At 38.6% G+C, this 19,092-nt stretch overlaps 1 protein-coding gene across 8 annotated transcripts in view; it reads left to right on the top strand.

The window, feature by feature from the left end:
• The window catches only part of DCLK2 (doublecortin like kinase 2), a 154,416-nt gene that overhangs the window by 83,237 nt on the left and 52,087 nt on the right, over positions 1-19,092 (top strand). For 5 of the 8 annotated variants that reach the window (XR_007151706.1, XR_007151705.1, XM_047856880.1 and 2 more), the window contains exons 3-6: positions 9,240-9,342; positions 12,306-12,407; positions 13,296-13,346; positions 17,888-17,982. Coding sequence is in view for 6 of the 8 variants with exons in the window: in XM_047856880.1 (XP_047712836.1) it covers positions 9,240-9,342; positions 12,306-12,407; positions 13,296-13,346; positions 17,888-17,982 (351 nt within the window). In the remaining 2 variants the exon portion in view is untranslated. The remainder of the gene's footprint in view (positions 1-9,239; positions 9,343-12,305; positions 12,408-13,295; positions 13,347-17,887; positions 17,983-19,092) is intronic. The other 3 variants (XM_047856882.1, XM_047856881.1, XM_047856885.1) reach the window with 1 other exon arrangement.

Here is a 19,092-nt window from a genome sequence, read left to right as displayed (position 1 = left end):
AGAAATCATTAACTCCTTACCCCTTACAAGGAGGATATACATTAAGGCATGTGTGTGGCAGGGGGTGCAGATCCTAGCAAGAATAGAAACAGGAAGGGAAGCAAAGAGCAGAGTTTCATGGAGACCCTCAGTTTCCCTGTCTCAACCCCATTTCTTCTATGAAATGTAGTTCTTGTTCTGCAAGATGAGTATTTCATGGGAGCTGAGATTTTTGACCCGGACTGTATTTAGATAAGTTAATGCCAGTTTAAACTACTCCTTTACTGAGGCCTAATGATGTTTCTTTTGCATTTTTATCTTATCAGGTCTTGGAAATTTTCAATAAAATAGTTTGGGAAAGTATCTCAAGAGACCCTTATTTAATATATCCTCAAGTCTGACTAGCACCAAATGGCAGATTTAATAGCAAATTGCTTTGCTTTAAATGTCCTCTACCAGATGGTTGCAGTAGTAGGTTTCATAAGTAATTTTTCTCAGGTAACCCTGAAATAATGATGTAAGGAATGCACTTTTTGAAAGAACTTGCATGATCTAAAATGAGTTTTTAAAAATTATTTTAAGGTATCTAGAGCCAAAATTTGATGAAGTATTTGCTGATGTTGGGGGAGATCATCAAGACGTGACTACTGGTTGACCTGTGAGTGGGATGTGGGTGGTCAGAGGCTCCATACCCTTTCCCCTGTTCTTGGAATGTGGGTTCTGCTTGTCTTCTGCACTCCCAGGGGCTGCTCCAAAGACATAGCTTTGAGATTATGTGCGTTGAGAATATCTGCATGATATACGTGACTGAATCCAGTTAAGACTTCTATGTGAACTTTGAAGGTTTGACAGGCAAGTGTGGGGATCCAGTTGTCTTGCTGCCACCCAAGACAAGTTTCGTGTGTAAGCTGCCTTTGCTGGTTAAAACTGACATCTACCAACCTGGAGTTGTCTGCCTCTTTGTTTTTTTCCTGACCACTAAACAAGGGGCCAGTTTCAGATTTCATCCGGGACAATCTCAAGAAGGTTTTGAACCAACAGCTGAATATTTTCTTTCTTTGTTTTTTGTTTTTGTTTTTGTTTTTTGTTTTTTGTTTTTTGTTTTTAGTTTATTTATTTTGAGAGAGAACACAAGGCGGGAAGGGGAAGAGAGAAGGAGAGAATCTGAATCAGGCTCCACGCCATCAGCACAGAGCCAGATGCAGTGCTTGAACTCAGGAACTGTGAGATCATGACCTGAGCTGAGATCAAGAGTTGGATACTTAACCAACTGTGCCACCCAGGTGCCCCCTTAAAAAATAAATAAATAAAATAATGTTTATTTTTGAGAGAGAGCACACAAGCAGGGAAGGGGCAGAGAGAGGGAGAGAGAGAATCCCAAGTAGGCCACTGTCAACACAGAGCCCAACACAAGGCTTGATCTCAGAAACCATGAGATGATGATGACCTGAGCTGAAGTCAGACACTCAACAGACTGAGCCCTCCAGGCACCCCTGAATATTTTCTTTAGAGTTATAGGATTTGACTGGTGTATTCAAAGAGGTTATAGATTATCTTGGCATAGAAAGCCAATATCATAAATCTGGGAACAAGGACTACCTTGCATGATAATGAGTTGATAGAGATTGATTGAAGGAGTGTGGAGCCTCTAGAGAAGGGCTATTTGGAGGAAATGGGATTCAGGTCATTTCATTAATTCAACAGAAATGTACTGAATGAACCTTTTATATTAGATGGTTTGTACTGTGCTGGAATTATAGCACAAGTAAACAAGACTGTGTCCCTAAATGTATGGAGCTCACAGTCTGGTGAGAGGTCCAGACACAAAACCAGGCAATTACTTCAATGATAATGTCTATGTTGGGTGAATTACAGAGTACTAAGGGTACACCTGGATTTGTAAGGAGCAACAGATTTCTTTGAAGATTTCTTTGAGGATGTATGAAGCTGAAACAGAAATCCCAGTGGACGTTGCTATTTACCCATTTAAAATAGGGTTCCTTTTTTTCTGCACTTAACTTTTTGGACACAGTCTCCTAAGCTTTTCTTAGAAACTAAAATATTTGGATTTTACAATTTTATAGTAAGAAGAGATCCTATAGAAATCCAACCTGTTTTACCACCAGCACCTTTGTAACTCTGGAAAGGAGAAGAAATGCAAGATTTCCAAAGTGTGCCAATGGGTCAGGATAAATAGACCTCCTCTCATTCATAATGTGAGTGAGTGTTCAGGGAAGATTACATCTCTGTATCCTCTACCTTTTTTCTTTTAAGGAAAGGTTTTATTCTCCTAATACATGCATCGTATCTTTGTCAGACCTCAAGCCCTTGTATCTGCTTCTATCTCCTTTAACAAAGGAGAACAAATAGGGAAATAAAAAAAAATAGTTGAATCTGTTAGTCTATGTAATCTATTAAGAACTAGCACTAAAATTATGGCTGCTACCCAGTCACCCTGACCTAATTAATCTGTCTCCTAAAGGATAGGAAAAATTACTGTTTTTAAATGGCCCACATTCCTTTGGAAAGCTTAGATATGCTCCCATAGATATATTATTTCTCAGTTGGATGTTTCCCCATTAGATCCTGCTGATTGCTTTAATTTTGTACCTTAGCAGAAATATCACTTCCCCCTGGTTTATGTAGCTTCTTTCATGAGCCACATACCATCTATTATTCCTGAAGAGCTTCTTGCATTGAAAAATTTAGAAGCAGACAGTAAGAGGTCTTCTAAACTGATACACTTTCCTCACCCTTGGTAAGAATCATTCTCAGATGTTATTCGTCGTATTGATATGTTCTTTTCAGAGTCGCATTTAGTGACACAGCCAATAACTCAATGTTAAATCCCAGTTTTTAAAATTTATGATAAAAGGAATAAGACCACCACAGGTAAAGAACAAGAAATATGTTGAAAAACATAAAAGAATTATGTAAGTGTTCAAATATATGAAATATTCTCAAGGCATTGGGTATTTTATTTTATGAGATGTTCTTTTTGTGCTTCTTTATTCCTGTAACTGTCAGGGTGCTCTTCCATTATAGTATTGTCTTATTGTAACATTTTGAACAGTAATTTGAATGATAATTGTTACTTTTCTTGTCCATTTCTACCAGTAGACTGCATGCCTCTTGGCTTTTGTTTATGCCTGGCATATTATAGTACTTGGTTAATGTTAGACTGAATGTACAGTGATAAATTAATGTGATTCCCATTGATGAGAAATACCATTTTTCATCATTGATGAGAAATTTATTTTAGCTTACATCCGACCCTGGCATTTTGTCAGATATTTCACTTTGAAAAGTATTGACTGAGTTTGGGACACTACTAGGAACAATTAAATATGTAGTCCATATGCTTGTAAAATGTAAGCATGGGCAAATAATGACTGTATTATATGGAGGCTTAGCATTACACAAATATAATTTTAGCATAAAATTGGAATGATATGCTCACAGTCTCTTTTCCTCTGCATTATCTAAAAATGTTGACCTTGGGGTGCCTGGGTGTCTCGGTTGGTTGATTACCTGACCCTGGATTTCAATTCAGATCATGATCCCAGGGTGATGGGATCAAGCCCTGCATGGGGCTCCAATTAGAGCCAAAAAAATTCAGATATCCTTTTTTTTCATTAAGATATCTTAAACTCCCAGAAATTACATACAGAAATGTGGTTCATGTAATGTACATATACACACATGTATACATATACTGGTGAAATATTTATAAATATGTTTATATGTACATATTAAAGAATAGTTTCTACCATCAGCCTACTGGAATAAGAGGAGCACTTGGGTGGCTCAGTAAGTTAAATGTCCAACTCCTGATTTCCATTCAGGTCATGATCTCACAGTTAGTGAGATCAAGTCCCCCATCTGGCTCTGTGCTGACAGCATGGAGCCTCTTTGGGATTCTCTCACCCACTCTCTCTCTCTCTCCCTTCCCCTGCACTCTGTCATGCAGTTGCTCTCTCTCAAACTTAAAAGTTTATTTTTAATGTTTATTTATATTGAGAGAGAGAGGGGCGCCTCGGTGGCGCAGTCGGTTAAGCGTCCGACATCAGCCAGGTCACGATCTCGCGGTCCGTGGGTTCGAGCCCCGCGTCAGGCTCTGGGCTGATGGCTCAGAGCCTGGAGCCTGTTTCCAATTCTGTGTCTCCCTCCCTCTCTGCCCCTCCCCCGTTCATGCTCTGTCTCTCTCTGTCCCCCCCCAAAAAAATAAATAAACGTTGAGAGAGAGAGAACATGTGTGAGTGGGGAAGGTGCAAAGAGGGAGGGAGCGCATCCCAAGCAGGCTCTGCTCTGTCAGGCGAGAGCCCAACAGAGGACTTGATCCCGTGAACTATGAGATCATGACTTGAGCCAAAATCAAGAGTTGGATGCTTAACCAGCTGAGCCACCCAGGAGCCCCACAAAATAAACTAAAAAAACAAACAAACAGTATTTGAGGCCATGAATGAATGAAAATGAAGAAATAACCACTGCTTTCACATGTGATCACATTTAGTCTTTAAAGATGAGATGAAATTGGTATCTTGCTGAAGGTTTCTGCATGTTAAAAAAAAAAAAAAAAAGGAGGAGGTGAGGTGGTCAGGTCCAGGCTCAGCAGTGTAATGATACAAAAGCTTATCCTCAGCAAATGCTTCCTGTGTTTTTAGTTAATACCATAAGTTGAGTTTCCTCTACAGTGAAAGTGAAAACAACTGAAACCTGCTCATTCTCCTTCTACGGATGTTAGTTTTGGTTTACTCATCAACTTTTCTGCTGGTGTTCTCTTACTAGTGAGATTTAACTTTACGGTTTTGTTGATCATAGTAGTGACAGTCCAAACAGTCCATATCTATATTGTGAAAAATGTGAACAGAGACTTGTATTTTTTTAGAGGTGGGGGAGAGGGAAGGAGGGAGAAAGTGGGGAGACAGGCAGAGGAGAGAGAGAATCTTGTCCCATGACCTTGGGATCATGACCTGAACTGAAATCAAGAGTCAGACCTTGACTGACTGAGCCCCTCAGGTGCCCATGGAGACTTGTATTTTAAATCAGCAGCAGTAGAGGGAGAGAATATTCTCATTCATTCCTTATTTACTTATTATCAGTGCAGTCTATCATCTGTGTTTATATCAATTTTCTTCTCTTGACTAGTCAGATACAACCCCATGAAATTGTAAGAATTCCAGCTTTAAAGGTTGTGATTTTTCTAAAACAATATATGGACTGGATAACTTCTTTTGTTTCAGAACCAAGAGTTTCTGTCATGCAGACTGTGGGGTTGTAAGTGGACCCTTAATGCTGCTTGAAGGCCATCATTGTTTCCCTCTTGGGACAGTGCACCACATTATTCGGGTGTGATGGGGAGCTGGTAGGCAGAGGGTTTAGGGTCAGGACCCGGATGGGGGCAGGGCTCCTCTTTTAGTTAGAGACACTACACTGTACAGTTTCTTTAAATAAGAGCCTTTGCTGAGGACATAGCAAATCCGACCTGTTCCTTTCCCCTTTCAGAGTAGAGGCAACAGGTATTCATTAAACTAATAACGAGTAATTCCCCACAATCCCAGATTGCAACTTTACACCTTTTCTTCCTCCTCAAACCTGCTGTACATCCTCTCTCAGCCTCACTTTCAGGTGATGACTTTGTTTCAGTTTTCTCGGTGAAGTAGGAAGCAATCAGGAAATGTGCGCCAGCCCCACCATGTGTTCCCGCCTAGCAGCATCCACCTGGATTCCTTTGCTGGGAAGACTGACCATGGTCTCATGCAAGGTCATTCCCTTCTGCACTCTGTTCCCATCCCCTCTCTCTTACAAAGGGACACACCTCCAGCAGGTCTCTCCTTTCTTTCTTGTGCCACCATCTTTCTCCTGCCTACTAGATCCTTTCAATAGCATAGTATTGTGTTATTTCTCTCATCTTAAAAAGCAAGTTCAGGGATGCCTGGGTGGCTTACTCAGTTGAGTGTCCAACTCTTGATTTTGGCTCTGGTTATGATCTCACGGTCTTGAGATTGAGCCCCTGCTTTGGGCTCTACACTGTGTGTGGAGCCTGCTTGAGATTCTCTTTTTCTGTTTCTCTCTGTCTCTCTCAACTCCTCTCCCTCTTATTCTCATTCTCTTTGTTAAAAAATTAGAAAAAAAAATTCTGCTAACCACAGACTCTACTTCCTCCTTCTGCTAATCTTCCCATTTTTTCCAGTCCGAGCTCCTTGTAAGAGTTGTCTATATCCATGTATCCAGTTCTTCTGCTATTGTTTTTTTCAAGAAAAATGTTTAATTTTTTATTTTGAGAGAGCACAAGCAGGCGAGAGAGGCAGAAGGAGACAGAGGAATCTCAGGCAGGCTCCACACTCCACACAGAACCCAACAGGGGGGGCTGGATTTCATGACCATGAGATCATGACCTGAGCCAGAATCAAGAGTTGGACACTTAACCAAGTGAGCACCCAGACGACCCTCTGCTATTCTTTTTTAAAGGTGCTGCAATTAGACCTTCTCTTTAACCATTCCACTAAAACTAGTTTTCATCTTTAAGAGCCCACCAATCTCTGTGTTGCTGTTTTGGTGGTCACTTCACAAGGTTCATCTTACTTAGCTGTTGGTAACATTGACACAGGTGATTCCTCTCTCCTCCCTCATCCTTGAAACACTTTCTTGACTTGTTGTCCAGCATACTACTGACTCTTGTTTTTCTTCCTCCCATTCTGGCTGCTCCTTCTCAATATTCTTTGCTGGTTTTGCTTCTTCTGTTTGACCTTATAATGTTACTGTGCTTCAGAGCTCAGGCTTTAGATCTTTTCCTTAGGTGAATTCATTGCCATAATCTCAAGATTTTAAATACCATCCATATGCTGGTGAGTCCCAAATTTCTACCTCCAGCCCTTATCTCCCCCATGAAATTCAGATTTGTGTATGTCTAACTTTCTGCCCACCACCTCCACCTGGATGTTTAATAACCATTTGACATTTAATGTTCCAAATCTGAATTCATGAGCACCCTCTCCACCACGAAACTTGTCCATTATCTTGTATTCTCTCCTATTACAGTTAATGACAATCCCAACTTCTTAGTGGCTCAAACCAAAAACCCTGAGCTATCATATTCTCTCTTCTTTCATATCCCCTTATCCAAGGGGTAGTGTAGCCCCTTCTCACTACCTCCACTCCCAACACTTTTGCACAAACCATTCTCATCTCTTGCCTGATGTAGCAATAGCCTCCAACTATGCTGTCTATGCTTGCCCTTTTACGGTCTAGTCTGAGCATGGTGTCATCCTCTTAAAAGGGAAGTCATGTGATGGTCCTCTGCTCTGAAGCCTCCAATGGTTTTATGTCTCAGAGTAAAGCAGAGCCCTTACCAATGGCTGACAGGGCCCCATGTCATCTGATCTGTGTCCCCTTACTTCTCTGATCCACTCTTCCCCCTCTTTTACTGTATGCCAGGACTTTTCTTGTGAATGTGCCAAGTGTGATCTCTCCACAGGGTCTTTGCATATTCTGTGCTGTCTGCCTAGATCACTTTTCCCACGTGCTTGTTCCTTGGTCTCTTTTAATATCGTGTTCAAATGTAACCTTTGCCCGAGGCCTTCCCCAACCACCCTATTTAGTTTTGCAACACCCATCCATGCATTTACTGTTCTCCTTCTTTGCTTTATCTTTCTTCATAGCACTTACTGCCTTTTGATATTGCATAAATTTACTTACATGTTTTTATTGTGTTTCTTTTCACACTTGCTTTGGAAGGACAGATATTTTTGTCTCTTGTTATTTCTTTACTAATGTTTCTGTAGCATCTAGAATGGTGCCTGGCACATCATAAATGCTCAAAACAAATTTAATACTCTAGGAGGTATGTCGTGTCCTGAGTCAAAATACATGTTTGTTTAAACCAGTTGTGTCACTTATTCATTTCATAACGACCATTCCTTGAGAGTAGTATTTGAGGCAAATTGGAGCCTAATTGATAGTTATATAATTTGGTTAACTATTTAACCAAATGTGCATTCATTGCCTGGAAACTGAGCCAAAGGGAGGCAGGCATCTCTTGGAAACCATGTTTGGGAAAGCCAAACTTAACACTGACAGGTGAAATCATTAGAAGATTGATTAGGAAGATCTAAATAATATAAAACCACTGTTTTGATCTCTTATAGTCCCTAGACTTGTTAAATACTTCTTTTCCATATAATAAGGAACTTAATGGTCTACTTTGGCGTTTATTCTAGTCAAATACCAACACACTTAGTACCAGATAAAATATTTCCTTGTAATAAAATCAATTGCTCAATCCTTCTAAGAACCCCACGAACTGTGAGATCTTGACCTGAGCCGAAGTTGGACACTTAACTGAGTCATCCAGGTGCCCCAGCAATGATTTTTTTTTTTAACTTTATAATTATTACTGGGAAAAGAGTACTTTAAAAAAAAAAAAGAGGACCTCATGTAGCCAGTTGAAAAACAGGTAAAAGTGGAACCTACCTATGTCCAAAGTCTAGGAGGATAGTTGTCCTCGACACTGGGATGAGCGGATGAATGTCCTCCCTGTGGGGGATCCAGTTTCTGTGGAATCTCAAAATGAGACAGTGTGTGTTGCGAGCCACGGAGTGAAAAAAGAATATGAAATTAAGACTATACATTTAGGCATAGGGCCTTATAAGGGCCCTGAAGCCTCCTCTGATGTTAATGATCATGTTGGTGATGGAGATGAGCACTTGAGCACCTTGAGCACTTGAGCACTATTGAGCACTATTGAGCACACCTTGAGCACTATTCCAGGCAGTTTCCATACATTATTCCCCAAAACAACCTAAGGCACGCTGTACCAGAGATACAGAGAAGTCATGCCCAGGGTCACACAGCTGGGAAGTGGAGTTGTTAGAAGAATGACGAAGGGGAGAAATGAAGAAATTAAACTGAGAACAGAGACCTCCATCAACCTCAGCCTTGCCACCAGTTATTCAGGGAGATGTGAAAAACTTCACCTTGCGTGTATGTCCTCCACTTGACTTGTGAAACAGACATATTGATGCCAGCTCTGAACTCCTTGTTCTGTTGTTCTGAGGTCAGGGAAAGCATGTGGAAGTGCTTTGTGAAGAGTAGAGTGCTTGGAAATGTAGTATGACATGAAATCGATTTTCATTCCAACTCAGTATTATAGGGGAGGCTATGAATTTTGCTGACTTTTTATTTTAGTTCTAAGGTTTCTAATTTACTTCTGATGTTTCTAATTTATTTCTTGGATGTGATTTTTTTTTTTTAATTTTTAGGTTACTTGTCTGCAAGACTTTTTTGGTGATGATGATGTTTTTATTGCTTGTGGACCTGAAAAATTCCGTTATGCCCAAGATGACTTTGTCCTGGATCACAGTGGTAAGGCAATTCTTTGTCTTGATAACTCTGAAATGGAGGCTTGGGGTGGTCTGGCATGTTGAAGAAAGGGGACATTGGCCGTATTCTTTTTGAACTAACGAAAGCATTTGCCTAGTTGTAAAAAACAAACAAAAAATTTAATTCAAGTACTTTTCGATTTTTAGCCATTTTAGTTCTCTTTTTACTGCATTCTTTTGTCTCTGGAATGGATTTCCTGCCCTGTTTCAGAACAGGGGCTGGCCCTGCCACCATAAATATATGGATTGTATTGAATCTGAAATGGTTAGTGATAGAATTTCCATGTGCATAATTGGATACGTAAAAGGATAATAACTAAATTGTTGATAATAATTGTCTCAGGTTCTTTTTTTTATTTCGTTCTGTTTGCAACTTAAAAAAAATAATGACATGCATTGTTCATATTTGCAGGAAAAAAATGAAGCTATTTTCATTGATACAATAAGAAAACCCCTTTCTCCAGAGTATGCAGTTTTCAACTTTTTAGCAATAACTCCAGTGAGTTCGAGTGTATTGATTCTGGAAAATTACTTTACCCTGTTGTCTTGAATTAATTTAAACCTATTACAGTAATACTAATTATTTTAGCTGAGAGTCAATTTCCTCTTTAAATGAAATCCTACAGACATAACATTTCCCATAGGAGAGGGATGTTAGAGATACACTCTTGAATTTCATGAATCGGAAAAGTTGGCTTTTCAAAAATTGGCTGATGGTATCCCCTTTCCAGTTGTAGTGATTCTGACCATCCAGAACTGGAGAAACATATTACCAAATAAATAGTGTGATCCATAAACTTGTTAAAATTTGAGATGATACATTTTGTCGTACCAAATTTCCTTGTGTAATTCTTTCTTGTTACTCTGTGTCAGTTACTTTGGGGATAATTTATCTACTTTGTGCTTGGGCCTCATTTATCTATACTTTTTTGGTTTTGTTTCATTTTTTCACTGCTGCCACATTTCTTTGAGGGTTCCTGTACTGTTTTATATTCTGTTGGACTGGCCCTGGTTTAAACTGGTACTACCACTGGAAAGAAGTGCAAGGAATGTCCTTTTGTATTATGTGTGCTGATACTTTCCCCTGTTCTCAGGGATGACTAAGGTTGACAAACTGTGTGTTTGCATTATCCTCTGTATTTTACATCTTCCTTGATTTTAGCTTAATTTCCCTTTCGTAATATTTCTTTCATATCAATATTAGTAAATTAGAAAGCTGAGACACTTTAATACATTATATATTTTAGGTTATAAAGTTAATTTGGGTAACAACAACAAAACACTTACTGAGCACGTACTATCTATGTAGCAGTCATTGTTCTCTGTGCTTTATGTGTATGTTATAAACTTCCGCAGCCAGTTTTATCATTCATAGTTTTTGTTGTTAGCTACTGATGACCTCCAATAGTGAAAGGTGGGTGAGAGCTACTAATTTCTTCCCTCGCCAGTTACTTAACCTTCTGCATACTGGGAGTAATTGGCTTTTTGATAAGATTTTGTGAGGGTTAAATGAGTTAATATAGGTAAAGCAGTTAGTGCCTGTAATATAGTATGCACAATTGCATACTATTATGTTACTGTTGTTGTAAATGTCATTATTGTATCACCACCATCAGGCCATAACATTAGACCTAATTCTGCCACTGTTGTATTTATTAGGGGGCAAAGTTGTTGTTGCTTTTAAAATCAGTTATTTTAATCTTAATTAAAGATTGTGTTTAATCTTAACAAAGTCCTAACTCTTTATCCTTTTAGGATTCTGACATCTTGCATTAAAGATTCAATAAAATGCTAATGTTGTCTTAGCCAAGTAACAAAATACTCCTTTGAAGAGCTGGCTTCGGGGATGGGCTTAGAGTCCTATAATGAGGGTGTAGCATTGAAGTTCTAGTTATTGGTTCTCTACATGTGCATTTGTGCTTATAAAAGAGTGGCAGTGCCTTTAAGGTGATTCTGACTAACACACACACCACTCCTTTCAACAATGGAGTACTTTTTAACATCCATAATGCTAATTAACTAAACTGAGGTTGCCACAGCCTCCTTCATAGTAAGGTTTTGATTAGGGTCTTTCACATGCTAACTAGCCTCCCCTGGTGTGTATTTTCCTGATTAGTGTACTTCACATGTTAATTTATTGCCCCTGAGGTATAGATTTAAAACCAACCCACATTTTAATCTTACTGCATAAATTGAAGTATTTTAACATAAATTACAGACAATATGTTATCTAATCTAATCTTTATAACAAATTTAGGAAGCAGATTTTATTCTTATTCCAATCTCATAGGGGAAAAACCTGAAGCTTAGAACCTAACCTAGGTCCCCCAGTTAGCAAAATCAAATCCGTGAGTCATTCAAAATCTGCATGACTCCAAAACCCATGTTGTTAGTTATTCAAATTAGCAGTGATTATTTTAGCTGTAATTAGTTCTGGTACTCTAAATGCTATTTTATTGGGTAATTTATGGAAAAACCAAAGTTATTGTTTAAATTAGCTAGTTTCCTCATTTTTGATGCTCCATACTTAGGGAAAGTGGAAAAAGCAAGATGGTAAGGAGTTCCATACCCTTTAAAAATAAGATTATCAGAGTTGGGAGAGAATAATAAGATTGTAGCCTTTGGCTCTCAATGCTACTGACGAAAAAAAGAAGTTGCACATGTTTGGATTAGGTTCTGTCTGTGTGATCAAGTTAGGACATTGGGATTTCTATGTTCATTAAGAACTCCACTGCAATGATGAGGTGTGGTCTACAAGACGTGTGCTTCACTAAGGATAACCTCAGGTGTACTTTTGGGACAGTTGCTCTGTATATTAACGTTGTTTAACAATAATAGGAAAACGATCCAGGAATGGTTCTAAGCAGTAGACTTATGTTCACGTGTGATCTTCCCTTGGTTAGTATCTCAACCAGACTTAATTAATGCACTTTCCTTCCTTTCTAGAATGCCGTGTCTTGAAGTCATCTTATTCTCGCTCCTCAGCTGTTAAGTATTCTGGATCTAAAAGCCCTGGGCCTTCCCGACGCAGCAAATCACCAGCCTCAGGTGGTTAATCATTCTCCTTTCAGTATTCTTTGATTATTATGAACTCCTAGTTTTTCCCATGTTTGTATGCAGCTTGGTTCCAAAACAACATATAGGTGACGTGACTTTTAGAATCAAACGTTTAAGTCTGTTTCTCAGAGTTGTCATAAATGTGCCAAGACACTTGTTTGTTTTGTCCTGACATATTTTCTTAAGAACAGTCATTATCTAGAATCTTCTCCTGGTATTTACTTAGAAGTGCTTCTTCACATTGTGCCCACTGCATACTATATTTTTAACTTTGTGCTATCTGATTGTGAATATTTTCTTCTCTTACTGGTTTAAAACATACATAGACACATCTAACACAGAAATGGATTTACTTGAAGAGTTTCACAGGTGTTTCCTTCTTTAAGCAATTAAATAGTAGCAAAGATTATTATTGGAATTAGTACTTATTTAAGAGTCAGATTTACCTGTAATTAATTTTCTTTCAGGTTCTAAACCTGTAGATTTGTCCCAATTTTGAATGCTTTGGTGCACTTTTTTAAAAGCTAAAAACATCTATCAAAAGCTTGATATATTCTATAAGATTTGTCTATAGTAATTATAAATGATTTTGTAATATCATTTACTATTAAAGAAGGGATTGTGAAAAACCCTGATTTTACATATGGGAAATCTAGAACATTATGAAAGTAGTATCAATAAAAACTACCTCAAGCATCAGGTTCTTTATAAAAGACTGAGTTTTTTGAACATTATGCTTTTCACTGGTTCCCCTTCAGCACCCATCCCACTTGACTTAGGTCAGGTTGTTTTACCCTTTTTTTGTATATGTGTTCAGACCTGCTGAATAACTGCTCTCCTTACTGTCTCCTCCTCCTTGTATTCACTGAATGTGTACAGTTAAGAGGGGTGGCCATCACTCCAGTGCCTACTCTGCAGCCAGATCCCCAGGTGAGCCATGATTAGTATGGCTTTGTCGCTCTGCTGGGTTTTTTTCGTTTTTGTTTTTTGCCACATTTCTGTTTCCTTTTGCTCCATTTCCATGAACGTATCTGGCTCGTACCAGTGTACATGTGTGCACCGTGGAATGCTTCATGGTGCTTAGGATGCCTCAGCCTCCTGTGTTTATTAGAAAACCGGTCGTTGTCAGATTGCCAGATGCCTCTGTATGTACTTGTAGGACAAAGCGGTGAAGAAGCACACCACCTCCAAGGGCCTATCTTCTAGTTAATTTTGGAAAATACTCTGTTATTGAAAAAGTAATATGAAAATGGCCATAGAAGCAATTAAATTCTTCTGTTCTCCTTCCCCTTCTAGTCTTACCTTCCTCCCCACCCTACAGCTAATAGGCCCAAGACTCTTCTAAAAATATTGACAATATGAATATTTTTAACTGAAAGCATTTCTCTACCGTGGACCTTATTTCAAATCATATTATGCTTTCTGTAAAGTATCTCAGACACAAAGAAAGCTAATATAACATGAAATTTGCATAAATACAATTACCTGAGCTTACCATAGAGTCAAATGTAGATTTTTGTCAGGTTCTTAGCTTTTGTTTTAGCCATAGGTTTACAGAGGTTTATCATAACAGTAAAATAAATAGAAGTGAGGAGAGTGATTCAGGAATCAGGTATTATAATCCAGTACATACTAAACTAAAAACATGTTTCATAATCATATTTGTATAAAGAAAGATTTATTCAAATCTTTTTAACTTGGATTTGGAATGCTGACAAGTTGACTCAAAAAATCTTAACATGGCTGTACCCTCAATGTTTAACTCCATATGTGCATTTGGGATAGTAGAGTAGATCTTAAACTCATAAGTAAAAGTTGTAAGATGTTTAAATTAGGTTTTAGAGGGCAAACAGCTTCTTTATGAGAGATTAAACTTAAAAGTATGTTCAGCACAGGGCACCTGGGTGGCTCAGTCATTTAAGTGTCCAACTTTGGCTCAGGTCATGATCTCAAAACTTGTGGGTTCAAGCCCTGCGTCAGGCTCTGTGCTGACAGCCCAGAGCCTGGAGCCTGCTTCCGATTCTGTCTCTCCCTCTCTCTCTGTCCCTCCCCTGCTCATGCTCACTTGCTCGCTCTCTCTCTTTCAAAAATAAATATTTAAAAAAAAAAAAACAAACTATGTTCAGCACATACTGCAGTTACAGAAACCCGACAGTCTTATGTTATTAAAAGCCAAGTACCCACAAGTACAACTCACTTTTATAGACCTCTTTAGCTGTGGTATACTTGTTAACATTTAGAAAATTCCATGGGACTAATTGGAGTTTCAAACAGAGCTAGTAACTTTGTAGACCTAATATTGTACTTTTTCTGTGTTGGGACAGAAGTGAAGTCTTCTGGTTGACTGAATTCTTCAAGAAAACTCTATCAGAATAGTTAAATAGTGTGTAATAAACAGAGAAATTCATCCAGATAACATAATTCAGTAAATACTACCATAATTTGAGTCTTAAAAATTCTCACTTTAGTTTTCTTGCTTGTAAATCTTTCAGAGTCTACCAAGATAGAAAGTATTCAAAACAAACAAAAAAGCTTCAAGTTTGTTTCTTACCTTACAGTTGAGGGGAAGGGCACATGATAAATAGCCTTATGTTGGGAAAGAGAGTCTGGGCTAGTGAAGGAGTAGGAGGAGGACAAAGGTGCTGTTGGCTTGCTGCCTGCCTACCAGTTGGTGGCAGCAGTGTGAGGGGCGTGGCTACAACATGGGACTGTCTTGGGTCCCACTTACCATCCCTAAGACTCTGGAGAAATGTGCAAATAAACGAAGTTAAGGACTTCTCATTAGGGAACACTTTTTAGGACCTTTCAAATGCTCTGGGAAACTTAGAGACCCACATATGACTTAGTATGTCTTTAGAATGAGATTATTTGCCTGGGGGGTGAGGGTGGGGGAGCGCAGATATAGACATGTAGTTACTGACACCAGTAAAATCCTGGCAGTGAGTTTTATTAAACTATGTTTAGGCAGGAGGTGGTGTGTTTTTAGGGAGATTGTTTGCTGTCAAGATTACATTTGCAGGAATTGATTTTTCTCTTTTAGTCCCTTTTCTGTCACTGTTCCAAGGTAGTCTTTGTTACCAGTGTGGTGTCTGAATATCTGTGAAGCTAATAGCACTCATTGAGTAGGGATTGGTGACCTGACAGGTTGCTGTATGGAATGAAGAAAAAAAGGAATAAAATTCAGTCTCAGCTCACAGCAAGTTGACTCATTCATTGCTCATAATAATCTCCACTTTATGTGAATTCCTGCCACCTATTCCCTTTATTTAAAGACAATTTTTAAAACAAACAACATTGAAATTTAACTTGAGAAATAACTAGGACTGTTGAATATTCTTAAAAGTTTCTAATTGCACAGTTCCTCGTGTTGTACTTGCACTCTAAAGGTGCACATGTATTAAGAAATTATAGATAACTGATAGTTATTTATGCATGAGGGGTTTTGAATTAGAAAAATTAAAGTTTGGCCAGTTAAAAGTGACTAGAAAATTTTTTCATCCATACCCAATTTTTAAAAATGAGCAATGCAGGGGCGCCTGGGTGGCTCAGTCGGCTAAGCGTCTGACTTCAGCTCAGGTCATGATCTCACAGTCCGTGAGTTCAAGCCCCACATCGGGCCCTGTGCTGACAGCTCGGAGCCTGGAGCCTGCTTCGGATTCTATGTCTGCCTCTCTTGCTTCCCCTCCCCCACTCGTGCTCTCTCTCTCTCTCGCTCTCAAAAATGAATAAATGTTAAAAAAAATTTTTGTGAAAATAAAAATGAGCAATGCAGCAAACAAGCATGACTTCATAGAGCTAGATGTCCTGGTTTACAGATAACACATCCCATTACAAACACTTGTTGATCCAGGACTTTTGCCCCTACTCGAGGATGGGTGCTCACTTTTTTGAGGCACCTATTTAGGACTTTTATCTCTACATTTTGCTTTTTTTTTTTTTAATTTTTTTTTCAACGTTTTTATTTTATTTTTGGGACAGAGAGAGACAGAGCATGAACAGGGGAGGGGCAGAGAGAGAGGGAGACACAGAATTGGAAACAGGCTCCAGGCTCTGAGCCATCAGCCCAGAGCCTGACGCGGGGCTCGAACTCGCGGACCGCGAGATCGTGACCTGGCTGAAGTCGGACGCTTAACCGACTGCGCCACCCAGGCGCCCCTACATTTTGCTTTTTATACTCATTAGCTTCATTTAAAATAATAGTTGTTTGCTTCCTCATATTTAAAAAATGAAGAAGAAGAAAAGAAAAAGATGGACTTTGTTTTTCTTTCCATAGAGATAAATGGTAGTTTTTATCTTTTGGCAAAGCTTTGAAGGTTAATGATAAAAGAAGTTACACACACTTCTTAGAAAAATAATTACACCAGTCCTAGACATTTACTACCAACTTTGTGAAATTACAGCAGAAATGGATCCAGTTGATACAATTAGGAATAAGCATGAGCCATGCTGAAATGTTTGACCAGCATTCTGTAGTATAAAATCCGCAAATTTATCTCCCCCTCTAAAACAGCAGTGGTTAGGGGCGTGTGGGTGACTCAGTAGGTTAAGAGTCCGACTCTTGATTTTGGCTCAGGTCATGATCCCAGGGTGGTGGAATCAAACCCTGTGTCAGGCTCGGCAGAGTGGAGCCTGTCTAAATTCTCTCTCCCTCTGCCCCTCCCCTGCTCATGCTCTCTCACTCTCAAAAATAAATAAATAAACATTTTAAAAAGAAAAGAAAATAGCAGTGGTCATACTTTTCCTAGGTGTGCTCTAAATTGAGCTTTCAGCAATTTCAACAATAAGTGTATGGAAGTTTGGAGGGGGTTCTATAAAAAATCATCAAGATTTACTAAATAATGGGAGAAATTAAACTGTGAAGACAAGAAAATAGAAGGAATTTAGAAATGACTAGTTTAGAAAAAATAAAGTTGAAGAGTGCCTTTTATGGCCTTCAAACAAATGAGCAGATGTTAAAAATGACCAGTAACTTTCCCTTTCTATTAAAAATATACTTAGAAAATGTGTTTGGATTATTATGATGGAATTGGTTTGGAGAGCCGTAAGAACTTCTTGGTTATTCAGGTTGGTATATACCAAGAGAGTGGATATTGGAAGTTAGAGAGCAACCTTCATAGTAAAGCATTACAAATATACCGGCCACTTCATTTCTCTACCCTTGCTAGCGGGTAGGGTGTATGGACAAGTTCTCATTCACATCTCTAATTCCATAATGTTTTATATATTTGTTTATGTCACTTTTGGAGAACTATTACTGAAAACAATTTTAGTTTCACTCCTTATTTGTCTGATACTTTGTAATGCAATAAGACACATTACTTTTGCTTTTTGCTGATTTGCCATCTGTTTGGAGCTTTAAATGAATCAAAGCTTCACTGGAGCTATGTTGTGCATGTGCTTAGTGTTTTTGCACACAGTTGGGTTGTTTTGGGTTTTAATGACCTCTGTCTCCTCTGTTGTCTTATGGTCAGTTAATGGAACTCCCAGCAGCCAGCTGTCTACTCCTAAATCAACGAAATCCTCCAGCTCTTCCCCAACTAGCCCAGGAAGTTTCAGAGGATTAAAGGTATGAAATAGGATATATGGCATGTTTGTGTGGTTTTGTTGTTTTGAGATGCATAGTTTGGTAGTTTAATGTGTTCAAGGGCTCGGGTGTAATAACAAATCAAAAAGGAAAGAGTTTAGGATTTGGAGCCCGGAAGATCAGGGTTTGAATCCTTTGTTTTTCATCTTGTAATCTGGGTCATCTCACTTAACCCTTCTGAGCTCAAGTATTTCCATCACTAGAAAGGGACTAATAAGGTTGTGGTTAGGGTTGAATATATTGTGGTAAAGTATAATAAATGGTAGTTTTCCCATTATTATCAACATGGTTTGCAATGGGTAAGCCTTGGAGAACACTGTAATTCTTCTAACAATCTCATTTTGAATCATGAATTTAATATTGCTAGCTAACCTAATTTGACTTTGCAAAAGTCTAAAATAGAACGAAGTACTAGCATGGTACTTATATACATATGTAGTAACATAAAAAGATATGTTCATTTTGATGAGAAGTTAGAAACAAATCTTGGGTTTTGACTGTGAGGTCCTAAAAATATAAATGGTAACTTAACATGATCAGCAGTTGGATTAATAGACATTTTGTCTAATAGAGAGGGAGAAGAATGATGAATGAAACCGTATTTGCAAAATTTCAACAACATTGATTTCCCTTAGTGGTTTTCAATCATTTAAATTTATAAGAGAAAATTTGCCTGGTAAAATAGCAGTAAATAACTTGGGTTGAAGATTGAAAGTTTCCTTTTGTAGAAACAATCAAATTATCTGCATTAAGAATACTGAAGTATACCTAGTGCCCTGTATGTATGCGTACGTGAACTTAATTCTCTTGGTGCTTTGGTGACATTGGGAAGATCTTCATTAGGAATACATTCTCCAAAGATGGTTTTGCCTAAACACTTCAAATATTGTCAGAGTGGTTTTCTTTACTTTTAAGGATGTTGAAAACATCTTTTTCATTAGTAAAATGAATTGTAAGCACCCACCACCCCTGGGTGAGAACCTGCTGAGCCTTCAGGGCAATGAGGATCATGGGCCCCCTACTTCTTGAAGGGCTCATTCTCCACCTGACGCTAACTAAGGTTTGTCTGTCCTTTCCTGAGAATGTGTGAAC

Source organism: Prionailurus viverrinus, chromosome B1, assembly GCF_022837055.1.
Source record: "Prionailurus viverrinus isolate Anna chromosome B1, UM_Priviv_1.0, whole genome shotgun sequence".
Classification (NCBI taxonomy): Eukaryota; Metazoa; Chordata; class Mammalia; order Carnivora; family Felidae; genus Prionailurus; species Prionailurus viverrinus.
The sequence above is the reverse complement of the archived record's forward strand: the minus strand, read 5'-3'. Positions and strand labels throughout refer to the sequence as shown.